The sequence below is a fragment of the Spodoptera frugiperda genome, chromosome 6, assembly GCF_023101765.2.
Source record: "Spodoptera frugiperda isolate SF20-4 chromosome 6, AGI-APGP_CSIRO_Sfru_2.0, whole genome shotgun sequence".
NCBI classification, from domain to species: Eukaryota; Metazoa; Arthropoda; class Insecta; order Lepidoptera; family Noctuidae; genus Spodoptera; species Spodoptera frugiperda.
This window is the reverse complement of record NC_064217.1, coordinates 12,202,175-12,219,899: the sequence shown is the minus strand read 5'-3', so window position 1 is coordinate 12,219,899 and position 17,725 is coordinate 12,202,175. Positions and strand designations below refer to the sequence as shown.

The following is a 17,725-nucleotide window of genomic DNA, read 5'->3' as shown; positions in this document are numbered from 1 at the left end:
GCATCTACAAGTGTTATCGTGTCACTTCATACGCCACAAATCTGTCAGAGCCTGTCGTACAGTCCAGAGAAAGTAACATGAGCCACAAACGTGTGTTATGTCACTTTCATTGCATCTGTAATTATAATCGTCTCGTTACATCGATATGTTATTAGTTTAATCTCGTCATCTTCTATTGTTGGAGTTATTCAACCTACAATTATTGTTATAACTACTGCGAAGACTATTAATCTAAGTGAGCGTACGTGTAACGTTTATTCGGCTATTAAAAACACTTACTCGTTAGTTAAGTTTATCTTGTCAGTTAGGTCTTGTTTAAGTCTAAGTACGACGAATCAATAAAAAAATCTTTAAGGTAAAATAACAAAGATACTGTAATTATAGCTAATTTCTAAGACATGCAATTTGCAAGCTAGGCTAGGAGATATATCAAGACAAACCTACAGTAGGTACATCTACTTCTCCTAATGCTATAAGAAGTGAACCTATTGCACAAATACCAGACGCAATTCCATACACCGTGCTATGAATACTAATAAGTTTAATTTAATTAATAACTCACTTAGAAGTTCATAACAGACGTGATGAACGAGCAGATATTTTCCAAGAATCATACAAAGTTTAAATGGCCATCTCCAGACCCCCGTCACTCGAGGCGGAGGTCAAATGAAAAACATCGTAAATATTCAAATGACACGATAAATATTATGTGCTATAAAACCAAGAAATATGGCAAGCATTCACTAAATTAATTGTTATAAGGTATTAAAAAGAGTTACCGACGAACTAAAGACGGCATTCTGTTTGTTCATTATAATCTTTTACAATCTCGGTGTGGATTAAAAACCGGTTCGCAAGTGTAAGTGAAATTTTTGTTAATGTAACCGCTTATCGCTATTAACCGTTCAGGCAGCTAATTAAATATTTTGTTGTGCTATAACTTTTGTTTATATACTGGCATATAATTTGATATCTCAATTTTTTTGGGATTTTATTTTGTGTTTAAATGTCACCTTTTAATGTCGGAAGAAAGCTAAAGGTTAAAGTTTTTACCCACGGATTTTTACCCATACGTACACCTGAAGATTTCATTGTCATTGTCATACATGATATCGTTTATTCAACCTCTTTCAACCTATTCCTTCTGAGAATTGCGAAAATCAAAGATCTAAAGACGGAGAACACTAACTAGAAATCCAATGGGCTAATAATCCGGAGCTGCTTAACCTCACCCAAGGCCGGAGAAGCCACAGGATGATAGCCCCAAAAAAATGGTTCAATAATGCAGTCAATATTTGATGCATCAACAAAAATTTTCTTAACCAAAAACGACAAAGAATTGAGGACAAAAATGCAAAATACTCGAACCAAAATAGACACCAATCAAACCAACTTTAGCAATCATCTTAAACGGTACAAAAATGTGATCATTTGAATATTTTTTTAGGCAGAACACGACTAACGTAATTGCCTAAATACATTAAAATTTCGCAATACGCAAAAATGTGACAGAGAATATGTTCACACCTAATTTCCATAGTTCAAGGAACGCTGCGACGTTGTGACAACAAGAATGCATGGATATCCAAATATTCATGTATAAACATCACTTAGAATATTTGATGAATCTCAAATTACACTCATAATGGATCCTAGGCTGTTTCCAATAAGGTCATAAGGCAAATTAGTCAGTTAATATTGCCTGTTTGGTCTATAGCCTCTAGAGGCCGATTGTGTAAGTGAAGAGATTTAAGTGCTTTAAACTTTTGTTTGGCTAAAACACAGAATACCAACTAAACATAAAACATACATACGTACATACATAACCTCACGGCTGTCTCCCATGGGGGTAGGTAGAGACAATGGAACGCTAATTGCTACGATTCCTACATACATCTTTCGCTTCATCAATAGTCATCAGTCTTTTCATGCATACTAGTCAGTAAAGGGTATCTACTTTTAATTTAGCCATTCTTTAATATATTATTAATCTGGTAGCTATATGTACTAGATAAAAAAAACAATTGAGAATTCTGTACCTAGTTCACTGTGATAGTGTTACCTTTAAATACAGTTATTAACAGGTAATTAATGCATTGTGCGTCATATAGGTTATATAGTATTACGTAGATTGATATCAAATATAACCCTTAGTGTTATGAGAACAAAGTACGATGACGTAATTCCTACATACTGTCCTTATAAGAAAAAAGATCGTCATAGACTTTTAATTGAATATTTATAAACTTAAAAGTACCAAAGTACTTTTATTTTCTTTGCAACGACTTTATGGAATGCGGAACGATTCGAATACTAGGTCTACTTGATAACCGCTTAGGGCAATAATACGCTCCATATAAATTATCACTGGTATAATGAATTGTGTAGAAGTACATTATTTACTTTCAATTAATTATTCTGATTAAATTATGACTGATGTGTGTATAAGTGAAGAATAGTGTTTTTTTTCGTGTCTAATACATTCAAGTGAAAATTGTCATCAATCATTTAAAATGGTGGATAATACATATAATTTTAATAAATATAGATCTGAAATAAATACTTCAAGTAGTACGTAACCAACCATTATGACACCATCAGAGACAACAATTTCTAAATAGCTTAAAGAGATAAAACGTTTCATTAAATAAAATACCACATAGCTCAACGTTACTCGATGCTTAGGCTCATTTTCCGATTTAACCCTTCGGCGGCGATCGCGGATCGGTAAGCGGCGATGCGATGCGATGGTGCGATAGCCGATCGAACAAGCCCACGGGATCGAGGCCGGCAATTTGCGTGGCACAGCGCCGCCAGTAAATCAAATTAAACGCCACCTACCACTCGATACGATACTTGTTATCCGATATAAGCAGCTTTAGGGTTGACTGACTTTGATACTATAAAAAAATTAACACAAAATGTTGAAATTGTTTTTTTTTTATATTTTGATGATAGATAAACGAGAAGCGTAGCTACAATGATTGGCAATAATTATTATTGAAAGCGACATACATTTTTAGATTGCCTATTAGACAGAATTCCGCAGCAGTACCTAATATTATATTTCTGATGCAATTGACATGAAGTATAAAGTACCAAATTACGAATTTCAATTTGAAAATGTCAATAGCAATATTCTGTGTAGCTATAATTATATTATTACGAGGACCAGCTAATCTTGTAGCATCCGTACTATGATCATTATCAACTTTGGCCTTTCCAACAGCTGGCTCAAGGATGTAGCCAATTTAAACTTAGCCAGATCCACAATTCTAGACCTCAAAAGATCTTGTTCAAAGATAAAATTAACAATTCTATTAGTTTTGGCTAAAATACCAACATTATGACATCATGATTAATGTCACAAAGTTTTATTAAATTAACATTTTAAATGTTACCGTAGCCTTTGTTACATAAATATTATAATTACAAAAAAAAAATGAGATTAATGATCTAGATGACAGGATGACCTCTCAGTAACATTTATATAGGAATAATAGAAAGAAACAAAATAAAAGAACCCTATAGAAGCTACACAACAATATAACATAACAAAACGACCACAACAACCAAGTTTTCATTAACCCAAATTTTCCGAAACACAACGAAAATAAGAGACAATAAAGATCAAATTTCTGCGCACAGCTGTCAGCCCTAGTAAAACGGCGATGTATTGTGAAAGTGGACCGAGGGTGCAGGTGGCTGGAGGCGGGGCCGCGCCTCATCTGTCTAAACAACACCTCCCAATCACTGCCTGTCCATCTCCAGCTGATAATGTTAACGTGTCAGCTTAACATGTTATAGCACCATGTGAGAATGCTAGTTTAACTAAAAACGATTAAGAAATCACTCAAGGAAACTAACTAGGAATTAATAATAGAAGGAGTCTTAGTTACAATTAGCTAAAAAATATGGTGTTACATTTACAGAATCACAATTGTTTCATACATAACATATGAATATTTTCATAATTTCAACTGATCAATACAATATTATGATACTAAACAGGCTACCAATGAAATTCATCGAACGATAAAAACGTGATCTAGGTTCAAAGATAAATATTACGATAGCGCCTCCATTCACGAATTTAAAGGTTAATAATAATATTAAAGTAAATGATAGAAGATACTGCGTTGTTTACTAAACATAACAATTAACACCAAGTTAATCTTCTATAACACGATCATATAACAACATAACATCAACAGATTACACAACCATAATCAACACACATACAATGAAGAAATTAAACTGTACAATGATGGGAACATCATCAACATATATTATGAAAACTCCGTGTTATGTTATGGAGTACGTTTTGATGTTATTAAAATTCCTCTCGACAATTTAAAAGAAATACTTTTGCGTCATTGTCCGTTCTGAATACAATACAGAGAAAATGTATACGGAAGCGGGTTTGGACAGTTGATTATTTTCGTTTTTTTAAATGTAAATGTTTTCAACTGTGTATTGAAAATAAAGTTGCTTTGTCTCACAATGTATCTTTGCTTGAGGTTTTTTTGTATACTTTGTAACCATTGAGTATGGAATTAAATAAGGTGGTGGGAAAATGTTGTATATAATTTGTTGACCAGATTATTTCTGGAACATTCATGATTCTATGGAATAATTTGTTGGTCCCACACTTCGTAGATTTTTCCTCAAAAAGCTAGGCAATTTAGGAAGGCACCTACCTCCATAAAAAAATGATTACCTAATTTATTAATGAAATGAATCTCAGCACTATTCGTGCAAGACAAAATTACTATAGACTCAATTAAAAAACTAAATGACGTCACGTTACTATTACTTAGTATCTTAAACAGATGTTTATCAAGTTCAAAGCAATTATTATCACAAGATAAGAATAAACTACATTTTCTCAGTAAAAACCTCGGCGTAGGAAAACTACATAATTATTTACCTACATTGGTCATGGCAGAACAGAACAACTTCTACGAATATTCATAAAAACCCGACATTGTGTTACATGCAAAAGTTTCCTAGTAAAATGGAATTTAAGACATTCCCAACCACTGAAGTAATCTATCTAACTTGGGAACTCGTTTAAAACGAGAACTAGGTTTCCAAAGTTCCGGAGCTGCGGACTACCTAGCGGGCTACCGGGGCTCCGGCTCGAAAAGCAGGAGAAGCAACGGGGTGGTTTTTAGTCAGTAAGAGTCTGACACTCCCTTTCGTCTCGCCCAAGGCGCCCCTTAAAATAAAAGTATTCAAAGTACTTACTTTTCTTACCAAATATAACTTTTTACAAGTGATATCATCACTAAGATTATACGTTATACTAAATTAGCAACTTAAAAAGCAATAAACATTAATGGACCAAATTATGCTAAGCTGAAGAAAGTGAATCTTAATGACTTTGAACTTCACCTAAATGATCGCACTGCGATGTTTATGTAATTTGTAGTTATTTTCTATTTAGAGGTAAATCTACTAATAGTTTCACTAAAGCTAAAAGATACCATTGTAGGTACCTTTCATTAAATTTATATTCATACTAATAAAGCTGAAGACTTTGTTTCAACTCACTAATCTCCAGACCTACTGATCCGATTGGAATAATGCTTTTTGTATTGAATAGTGCATTTATCATGGAAGGCTGTAGGATGTAAAACATCACGCTATTACCAATCGAAGTCAAGTAGAAGTAGCCAGTAAGTAATAAGCTAAGACTATGGATCTTATCCACATAAGAATAATCTCCTCGCTGGTTAAATAAAGCAGTCTAAACGATTCAGGTTTATCAAAGATCGCTGTTAGCACAGCTGTTAGATTGTTGCACGGTCTTTGCAGTCCCTTGATCAGCTTGTACCCATGGAGTAGGGCTAGTGACAAATATTAGAGAAATCATTAATATTAATATTACTTACCACGAGTTCCGCAAACTTGGCGTCAAGTTCATCTTCTGGTGGCATCGGATGTGTGGGGGTGACTGCCTGTAGAGCCAGCCCGCCTTCGCCCCCAACCACACAGTATGTGATCTCTGGAGGCTCGTCATTCTGGAACAAACAAGATAAAACTATTAACATGTTGCTTCCAAAGTATAGAACAACAGAAGCAGATGAACTTGATAAATATTCTCAGTTGCACTATAATAGGAGTAACCACATTACTTTTTAAAAAGTTGTAATGAACATGAGAGAGTTGCAAAAATTAAGAAATACAAAAGTAAATATTTTAGTATTAAAAAAGTATCCTAGAAACGACAACTTGTAATTGAAACATTCCCGAATGAGGAAAAGATATAAAACAAAAAAGCAGTAAGAAAATAAAATAAAACAATAAAATGTAGCAATCAGAACGAAAAGAAAACCTTTCTTTAGTTTTAATTAAACAAAATTGATAGATGTCTAGAACTGATCGCATTACATGGTTCAATGAACTATAGACATCATTAAATGCATTGTAGTCGACGGCAATGGCATTATTTCAAAATAAACCAATTAACTTTGCAGTGCTAAAATAAAACAATTAAGTACATTTAGAACGTAGCAAAGTAGATTTAGATGGATGACAAATCTAATAATACTTAATAATAACCTTTATTAACTATGGAACTGGTCCTCTCATAAATGCTAAATAATCAAAACTGGCCACGAAAATATGAATATTTTGACTATGTAGGCCAGAAGATAGCATCGATCAAAAATTCCGACGTATAAACCTTTTACGAAAATCCTTGGAGCCAAGATTTATTAGCAATCAAAGTGTCTCTTACTTATAATAAATTATAGTTGCAAGAACGTAATAACTGAAGATAAAGGCCTATTAACGTAAACGGTGAACTATGGCTCGCACAGTTTGAAAGGAACGGGTAGAACCACTTCAAAGAAGTAGATACTATGGAAGGGAAAACACATCCATGTTTAGTTGACTTCAAACAAATTCAATACATCAACGACAACAAATATAAAACAAGACATGAATACCACACCAAATTAAAACAACACAACTTATCAATCATCAGCCGACAACCGAGAATAAAAACATAAGAACGCGACACTCAATCCAAAACACATTTCGGGCACGTGTCCACAAAAAACGAAACGTGGAAAGGAACTTTCTACATACAATAACTCATTTCCATTTCAACATCTCCCCAATTTAAGGAAGCCATAAATAAAATTACTGCAATCAATACCTAATTATCCGAAAAAATATTCTGCTCGCAATGAGAAAATTTTCTCAGTAAGACATAAATCAACGTGAGGACATAATCTGTTTGCGAATACTTCTTGAGAAACGAGAAAAAACTTAATTTAAATCGTCGAGGTTAAAAATAAAATGAGGAAGACATTGGTTCCTTCCTTTAAAGGGAGAGTCGACAAATGTGGCGAATGAGGAAGTGCGCACGAATGGACAAGAAAAACTTCGCGTACCGCAGTATAATCGCCTGAACGCAAAGCTATTACAATAATAGGAATGTAATTACTACTAAACACATGATTCGACGATTTGCGCCATTTAGGAGCGTCTTTTTCTTTCTTTATCGCTTGAACCGGTTATTACTGCAATTATTTTAACTTCTTTCTAATAATACTGTCTGATAGTTCCTATATACGTTCCTAAACTGAAATCGGACAAGATTTCTAACGATGTATATTACAAGTATCATCGTCTATTACAAGTCTATCGCGTTTCTGATTCTTATCAAACTGAATTGTTTCCTTCTTGTATGTGTCTTTGTTCCTAGAATTTTTGACCTCCCTAATTTTCTCTATTATTAGCATCATCAATTATTAGACAACACGCATGTGATCGATTAGCATATCAAACATCTTCTCAAATCGTTTAGGCGTCTGATCTATACCGGCTATTATAAATAAAGCTTTCAATTTGCTCACGTCTCCGTGACAACATACAACCAGATAACACCATGTACACACGTCCACACACGACCGTGCTAAAAGCGCTTCTGACTCAGAATGACCTTTTGCCGGCGCTTGCACATTTCTACGAAGTGTCGCCCGATGTCTCGCGAATCCATTGACATAATGAATAGGGCTGTGCGGAGAAAGTATTATAAATTAACTGTTAATTTCTGACAATTATTTAAAATGTTTCTTGTTGTCATTAATTTATTACAATTTGTAGCTTGGGCTGTTCAAAATGGAGACATCTGCAGGGTGTGTTTCGGCAACAACATTGGGCCATTTCGAAGATAAGACATAATTTCCCATTTCATTGATTTTATTGCCAAGATAGCATTGCCGAGTTGTAGGCAAAGTTATAAACGTGCACCAAGAATCCCTTCTAAAAATCAAAATCTTACTACCTACATCTTTAAGGCAACAAAACCATAAAATCTTCCCAACAAGCATAAAACTAACAATAAACCCACACAACATCACTCTCCCCTACAAAATTTTAATAAAAAATAAGTAACTGCTTAAATAAGATAAATCCTTGTCGTATTTTCTGGTTAAAGAAGCCCACAATTTGCTAAGCTTAACGAGGGGGAACGAATTGCGGTGATGTCAGTTTGCACCCTCGGCCTGTATATACAGACTTATACTAGACAGTAGACATCGTCGTCAGCGGCGCCATCTTAAAACTGTTATTGGGGACGTGACTCCGGGCTCCACGAGCCGTGTCAGACGAATTTACGACACTGTCTAAACGTTTTACAGCATGATGTGATGGAACAGGTGTTGAAGCTGAATTTTCTGGATATTTGTGTTCCTTAAAATTTACCTTCTCTTAGATTTTAAAGATAGGTAACATTTTGGCTTTCATGAACCGATAACAGACACCTAACAGTACAAGGAAGGGGTTAGTTTAGGTACAACGCGTGCTATGCCACTTTTTAACCAGTTAGAAAATGGATTAAGGATCGTTGATGAAGACTGTCATAGAAGTATTTTGGTAAAGACCAAGTGGAAAGTTAGAATGAATCTATTAATCCTATTGCTCCCCAATTGATTTTATCATTAAAGAAAGAAAGATACATGAACGTGTGCATATGACTAATGTTTGATGCATTTTTTATCAAAAGCATGAAGGTCTACACACAAAATTGCAAAGATAAGATAAAAACACAATATTTCTAAACCAGACAAAATGCTTTGCTTTGAAGGTTCTGACATCCTGTTCGACAAACATAAAAAAGCAACTGGGAAAAAGGTCGCAACAAAACCTAGATATGTATCAAGATCATTAGGAACACTAATTACTAGTTTTCAATGCAAATTCGATTCTAATTCAACACACAGAAAGTACAATTCTTTAAACTACCATTAATTATGTATTCCCTAAGTACTATTTGCTTAATTAACTTTAATAGTAGAAAGTACTGACTGCACATGAGACTAACCTCCCAGTTTAAGTTGAGCTCCCATTGCCAACAAAATGTTCTTGAGACAAGGTGAGGTTTATATTGGAGGGATATTTTATCGTGCAGTTCTGGTAGACTTAAGACAAACAAATGAAAAGGTAAATAATATTTAGATATCACACAATGAGGTCACGACCATTGTAGCAAAATATTTGTTGAACGAAGAACAATGGAAAAGAACCATTAAGAGCTAATTACTTCATATTTGATTAAGGATTTTGAGCCTTATTGCGCATCCTGTTATGACTTTGTTTTCTAAATAAGATTAAAATATTACTTATTATGAAAATGCATATTCAGTTTGATTCATATCTAATAAATAAATAATGTAGCAATGAGGTTTCATCACATGCACCTGGCAGGCTAGATGTTGACACACACTGGCAGGCTGCGTTGTGACACGGGAGAAGAATTGAACGTTTTGAATTTGACTAGGTTGTCAACGATGAGAAAATTTTACATTATTTGTCATTACATTTTATTGTCAGAAGAATTTTAGCTTTCGTGTAAGACACAACACATGCTAAATTGGCGCCCAGCTAGTAGGGCCGAACATGCTAAATTGGCGCCCAGCTAGTAGGGCCGACCATGCCCCGAACTAGGCTACGGAGGCAGACGACGGCAGACGACGAAGCTACGGAGCAGAGTCCTGTACGGGCCCCCGAACTTGTCACAGCGCCTCGTCTGACCGTGCCGGCATAATGCAGGCGGATACGACTAGGTGCCCAATAGAGACGCTGCGGTCGTTGCGCCGACGAAACGCGGTCGAAACGCCGGCGCCTCATGGCAGTCACCATCGTCACCGTCGCTGAACATCACTAAATATTCCGCGGGGTTCCCGCGAGGTTCACCGGACTTCTCAAGAAGAGTTCGTCCTGGGACTTCGCCAAGTGTACCGCGGGGTTCACCGGACTTCTCAAGAAGAGTTCGTCCTGGAACTTCGCCAAGTGTACCGCGGGGTTCACCGGACTTCTCAAGAAGAGTTCGTCCTGGAACTTCGCCAAGTGTACCGCGGGGTTCACCGGACTTCTCAAGATGAGTTCGTCCTGGAACTTCGCAAAGTGTACCACGAGGTTCACCGGTACTTCTCAAAAACCGGAGGTACTAAGAAGCCTTCATCGACGCGGTCCAGGTATACAAGGAGTGTGCTGTGCGGACGTGAGTGACGATCACGCGCTGCGGGGACTCCCGATGCTGTTAGAGGGCGATGCCACCGTGTGGTGGCGCGGCGCCCGCAGCCACCTGGAAGGACGCCGTGCTCCGACTTCGCTCCATGTTGACTCCGAGACTAAGATTCGGAAGTTGTTGGGCGGGTGCGGAGCCCCGATGGACTTCAACTGTGTCCTCGTACACTACCCGTACACAGACCCGTTTAGTGACAGCCAAGAATTCGACTTCTCATCACTGTCAGACGCCGAAGCCGGCATACAAGATATCACGTGAAATGTTCAGCTAGGAACAAAAAGACAAACGTGCAGAAGTGTTTTTGTGTAGATTTAGGTCTCTAATTGTAAACGAAACCTTTCGTACTCAGAACTGACAATAGCAGTTAGGCTTTAGGAGCGACATTACTCCAGGGGAGGGGACCGACGAGCGACCTATAGAGTACGCCAGTCGCCTCCTCACGTCGGCTGAAAGAAACGTAGGAGGGGTAGACCACGCAAGAACTAACCTGATCGCGGGGACGTTCGCTCAGGTTAGAGGGGGAGACTGTAGCAATGAGGTTTCATCACATGCACCTGGCAGGCTAGATGTTGACACACACTGGCAGGCTGCGTTGTGACACGGGAGAAGAATTGAACGTTTTGAATTTGACTAGGTTGTCAACGATGAGAAAATTTTACATTATTTGTCATTACATTTTATTGTCAGAAGAATTTTAGCTTTCGTGTAAGACACAACACATGCTAAAATAATTAAAACTGCATTACCTTGTTAACATTACAAAAATATGATAATTTGCATTTTATTAACGTGTTAATTGAGTTTTGGATTAATTTTATTATAAAGTCTTTCCGCATAATAATCAAGACGGTATTATCTAGTTCCTAATATTTATAAATTCTACATTTTACGAGGACGCGTAGATGTTGGTTATTTTCACATCGAAAACAGCTGGACGGATTTCGATTTAATTTTCTTTAATGATAGGCCATGAGTGGGATTAACATTTATTAAAGTAAAGAATACCTAATTTGTATTTATAATCAGTAATTTTTACTTCATCTTATTGATATTTATTGACAGTATGTGGGTCACGGAACGGAAAAAGGATGCATTTACTTCTACTATACTATTTTTGCAATACAAATACTGGTCTTACTCTCGACTCATTTAAAAAGTAATTATCACTATCTTATCTGAACTTTCTAGCTAATTTCCGATCTCCTTCAAAACGTTTCTCTTATTAAATATCTCCACGACCTCTAGCATTACCATGCCGTACTTATTTCCTACATTGTAAGGATCCATCCATATCAAAAAGATCTCACATTTCCCATAAACATACTAAGAGTAAGTACTTGAAACAAATGACGTCATCATCCAAATAGTGACTCACAGCGGCCATATTTCTTTTTTAACACCCGCCATCTTTAGCAGATGCGATAACCCTACAACCCCTTACAATGAACAAGAAGTAAAATCTATTTCTGTCGATGATTTCATCCACTCAACTGCAAACTTATTTGCAGGGCCAACATTATTAGCAACATTAATTTTGCAAGAGTTAAGATGTTTACCATGAAGACTTTTTGCTTTTTGTAAAGGGAACTAGTGGGTGTTTTGTGTGATATTTAAGTGATTGGATATCAAAGTTGGATGAAATTGTATTTGTTTTTTTTTTTCAGTGGAAAATCTCATCCAGTTGCTTCTCCCACCTTGGACGAGGCGAGAGGGAGTGTAAGACTCTCACTGACTAAAAACCACCCCATTCTTACTCCTGTTTTTATAAAATTATAATGGTTGCACTACCTCCACAAAACTTAAAAAACACTGATTCACAAAGATTTTAAGAATAAGTGTAGCAATCCAACGATGGAAGTCCTTGGACTTGAGGAATTGTAGACAAAATTCACATAGACCACAAAAAAATGGTATCCGCGCCTATTTCTGACAATTTTTTCGAACACTAAGAGAGAAAATTATTGAAGAAACATGTAACCAGACGTTAAGCAATATTCTTACCACTAATGACAGAAACACGTGAGCGTAGTAACAATTTACCTAAGATAACTGTAAGGACAACTGGACAACATTATCTCCTTAAGTACGTAAGCACTGAGTATTTTAAATAGCTGAGCGCACAAAGAAGTTGTTATCCTTTAAAATTATGTATAAATATTTCTACAATTATAATGCGCACATTTATATGAAAATTACACCCCATTTAAATGGGCCTAAAAGCTACAGGAATGAACATGACAGGGTTAAACCCAGCTCAACGACAAACAGGGTATAATTAGAGAATCAACATCAAGTTCATTAACATTCATAGTCTGGACAAAGGCCGTCCGTCCCAAAAGTTGACAAAACACACTCGTTCCTAAAAATCGTACCCACATTTGGTCTTCCGAAGAAACACGTTTGCAAGAATAAATATTATGTTAAGAACAAGCATTAACTTCAAAAGGGTGTAAACGTAGACCGGCCACGTTAAAAACCGTTCTCAGAAAAATCACATCTTCGAATATTGTTTATTTAAGACTAGACTTACTTGTGTATTTGCTACCGAGCGTTTTCTTCTCAAACTAAAAAACCTAGTCTTATTCATTTCGGCACACAATTCTGGACCATTATTGTAACAGCACTAAATGACAGTTTGATTGGTTAATTTAATTCGAGTCACTTGACAACGATGTCAGTGAAATACTTTCGCGGTTGCGCAAGAGTCAATCGAAGGACCACAAAACAAACGAGACGGCTCGCTGGCGCCCTGCAATGTGTCTCAATCAAAACTAAGGACCTCCATGTACACCCGTAATTGCTTCCCGTATTTATCGAAGTGCATTGTCTCGCTCTAATTCTATTAACAACTAAATGGACGTTTCATTAGGGGCCATGTTGACGACCGATACAATAAGTATTTATAAATGAAATGTTTGTTTCCAACCGAGTAAACAGTCTCAACGCAACTAATAAATACCGGAATATTTATCAACGCATTCACTTGTTACAACGGAATTGCATTAGAGCTGTATTAATTCAAAGGTTTGATAAAGTAAAGTATTTGGAAAGGCATAAATATGATATGAAATCTTAGCCTTCGTTGGAGAGACATTAGGCCATTAATATGACATTCAAAAAGTCACGACCTTCTGTTTTGAAGCGATCCAATTAAATTTGTTTCAAAAAGTCATAATCCTATCGCCTTCAGCCTTTGTTATTGTTTGTAATCAGCTTACAATTGAGAAATATGTTTAGTAATATTCAATCAGAAACGTAAGGTTTGTTAAGTAGCTTTATTGTTATATTTTGACGGAGACGGTTATCGTTCAACACGATTATGTCTGACCCGACGACCGAACTTGCGATTTCTATGGACGCACGTGGTCACACAATCAATGGAGTGTTTCATTCACATTGCAATTGTTGTTTTGCGTTCAATTGTACTCAAGTGATCCATTATTGGCTTATCTGTCTGTCTGTTGATTGGATTACCGTTTTGGGAGCACGTTGAAAGGTATCGCTATGTTAAATCTTTAAGTGTATTTAAGTAGTTTGTACCGAAATGTTTGGATCAAGGACTTTATCCAATTAAAATGTAGCACTTTTGACCCGGTCACAACGCCCCGATGTAAATAAGCACATTCAACTACTAATTGTTTGAAGTTCGAAATAGTAGACTAAAAAGCATTAATTAGTTACTTAGCATATATTTAAGGAGGGATAGTTATACACCTGTCCCAGTTTATAAATTGGATCATCTAATCAAAACATTATAAAAAATAATTGTTACTTGAACAAAAAGATCTCACATTTCCCATTCCTCGTTTCAAAACGGTTACAACAGATATCACGTAGAATAACCACATTTCAATAAATTACAGAAATAAAATGACTGTCACAAGAGAAAAAATCAATCCCCCTAAGTAATATCCACTGCAATCATCAAATCATCACAGATAGTTGCAATCTCGCATTAAAATTTCAATTCCCATCATGTGTTAGTCTCATCTCTGTTCTTGATATAAGTGTGTACGTACTGACCGACATCCCGGCTGCTTTCCAATCCAATGAAAACTGGTTTTCTATAGACCTTGCATTGCCTGGCCCTTGGCTATCAATAGCCCTTTCATTCATATAGGTAACAATCAGTCTTAGGTGAAAGTTTATGAGGTCTCCATTTTCACATTTGTCTTGTGTTAAAGAGATAGTAAAGCACAGGTATTTAGCTGGTTCTGAGCGTGGCATTACGATTGTATTTTCCTCAATTTGAACTCACACTATGGAGAATTTAAAAGCACCCAGGAATATACCAGCCAGTACAGTTGATTCAGCTACATTACATCTGCATTAATCTCATGTAATAGGAGGCGTACTAAGGTGCGAGATGAGGTGGCCACCGCGGTGGTTTCAATGAAGTAACCGTGTCACACTTTCCTAGTCTTCTAGTTCACCTCAAAAAGCTAGGTTTACCAAAAATAAAAACTGCAGTCATTCGCTAAACGCAAATCCTGGGTGTCTATGACCACGAGTACAGTCATAAAACTATTACCATGACTTGAGTTTCGCACTGACCAACTTCACTCCCGATCTTATTGTCATTGGTCGTATTTAAGAAGTAATTTGATTGATCGACCGACTAAACATATAAGAACAAAGCTAATTTTAGCATCGCTAATGAAGCGTGTCTGGCCTTCATGCGTTAGTTTGCTAATTCATTCTTATCATTCACAGAGCTACGGTCAACGATCTGTACTTACGTTCAGAGTTAGACCATTTTAGTTATATTCCCATGACTAGTAACTGTCAAATTCCTTGCAAGCTGGAAGACTTAATTTTGGGCTGCGTCTGATTGAAATGATGAACGTCGTAAATTCGGCTTAACCAGTTAATTTTCGATCACAAATATAATCCAAAATTGTACGTATGGCTTTCGAAAAAATAGTTTATTGTAAAAGTGCCATTTTAAAGGCCAATTTGCACTTTTCTAGTAGGAATTCGGCAGTCTTACTGTGAACATTCACAATTTTAAAATTATAATAGGTACTTATATTCATTTCTTTGGAATACCTTTTTATTCTTTATTACTTTCATTATAATTTTTTACGTCCTTTAACACATTAAACGCCATGAGGGGCTAAAGAGGCCGGCGCTAGCGGAGCATTTGCCTTCAACAGATTTTTTGTTGGCAGTCAAAGTCTTAAGTACCCAATATAATACCTCCAGGAACTACACATTTAAGAAGAATGTTAAAAATGTATGACAAATGATACGTCATATAATTTACCATGCGTCTGCGTTAATGCCAAGGTCGGCACAAAAGTCGTGACTGCGTCTACAAATGGTCAACCAGATCCTTAATGGCCGCTAAGAGGTATTGTGAAAAATAACAATCAAATATTAAAATTAAAGACTATTATAATACAAAACTATTGCTTTGTCAATGGATTTGTCCTTGGAAATTCCAGTCATCGTGAGCATTTTGAGAACATCTTCTCTGTAGGCAGCTTATAAAGTCTTTATTTAATTAAAAACATAGAATCAAACTCCATATTCCGGAACTCTACTAAATCAACTGATTTTAATGCTAACGTAACCTACTGACTACTGGAATTAACATACCACCAGCTTAAGTCTACCTATAAGCTAAGAATCACGCCAGTCAATCAATCAAGTTCTTAATAAAATAACTAAAAAAGAATCTCCTATTCGCTCACCAAAGAGGAATCACCATAACAAATCGCTAGAATAAATTACAATAAAAATGACGAAAAACCACAACAAAATATTTTATTTTAAACCAACAGACATCATTGTTTTGATTAATACGTCTCGGTTTTAAAGGAATGTTAATTTCTTGATTAGAAAATTATGGAACCAAAAATTTCTCTACAAATTCTGCTAGTTAACCTCTGAACCGAGAGAGGACAATAAAATTTGCACAAAATTTCAATACATTAACACTTTTGTAAATCGTATCGATACGGATGTCGAATATAATTTCACTTTTGCGAAATCTATACGACAATGAATAGAAAATGTCGTAAATAAGCTTTCTTTGCTTTCAAAAAACGTTGGATTAGACGTCGAGTCTCTTGATCTGAGACAAGAGGATCATTCAAACTAGTTTGTTAACTTTCAAAGCAAACAAAATAACAATGCGGATTACTCATACAAATGATGAATGTTAAGAGCCTGAGACTTGAACTAGTGCTTAATACCTAGAACAATTTAAAAATACCAACAAACGCAAATGCTATTTAAGATTAGACTTCACGTATTTCCCAAGACACGTAAATAAAAATCTCCAAACTGAATTAACTTTAATAGAAAAAACTTGTAACTAACACAGAAAACCTTTTTGAAAATACCAATCTTAAAACGAAAAAGTAGGTCAAATAACTTTTAACTCTACATCCCAAATAACTGTAGCATAAAACCAAAAGCCGTTTAACAACCAAACTATAAATTCTCAACCCAGTTGTAGCAATTAGCAATTAGTATATGTATCAGGTGAATGGCCAGTAACATCTATATCGAAGATATCATCGCTCGCTAAACCTGTTTGTCTGTTTGTCGACCACATGTCTGACGGGCCACACATTACACCGTTACTTCCACACATCTTTGAGCAAACTGTTGAAGTCGTAAACAGGTGAGATTCGAGATATGGAAAGAAAAAAGTAAAGCTTTAGAAGAAATTGTGACAGATTTGTTATTGTCATACTAAATGAAGATACTGAGAAAAGTGTCACGTTTAGAGACAGACTTATAAATATAAATAAATAAAGAATGCATAATTTAAACAAGAATAAATTAAGAATGCATTTTGTTATACAAATAAAAATAAAAATGCATCTAAATGAAGTAGAAAACGGATTAGCTAATGTTAATGACATTGATTCTGCAATCGAGGTTAAGATTCACAAAAACAATATTTCTATTTTTATCTAAGAAGTTTAATTCGTATTTTCACCAGTCTTAAAATTATTACAAATACAGTCAAAATCCCAAATCGTCAAAGCAATTATTGATAGTAACGATTTACCCATCCCATACATTAAACTGTCCATGGTATCGATTCACCCATCTCATACATTAAACTCGACACAGTCATGTTGGACAGTTGTATCATCATCAACACTCGACCTACTGGTATAAGGCAGTCAATCTAAACTCTCATCGCTTTCCATTAACTCA

General features: G+C 35.8%; 1 protein-coding gene across 5 annotated transcripts in view; it reads right to left on the bottom strand.

Annotated features, from left to right (window-relative positions):
- Nucleotides 1-17,725, bottom strand: part of LOC118267631 (disheveled-associated activator of morphogenesis 1) — a 122,976-nt gene that overhangs the window by 31,782 nt on the left and 73,469 nt on the right. For 4 of the 5 annotated variants that reach the window (XM_050694340.1, XM_050694339.1, XM_050694338.1 and 1 more), the window contains one exon: nt 5,898-6,026. In XM_050694340.1, the coding sequence (XP_050550297.1) occupies nt 5,898-6,026 (129 nt within the window). Of the gene's footprint in view, nt 1-5,897; nt 6,027-13,076; nt 13,317-17,725 lie in introns of those variants that run through there. The other variant, XM_050694337.1, reaches the window with a different exon arrangement.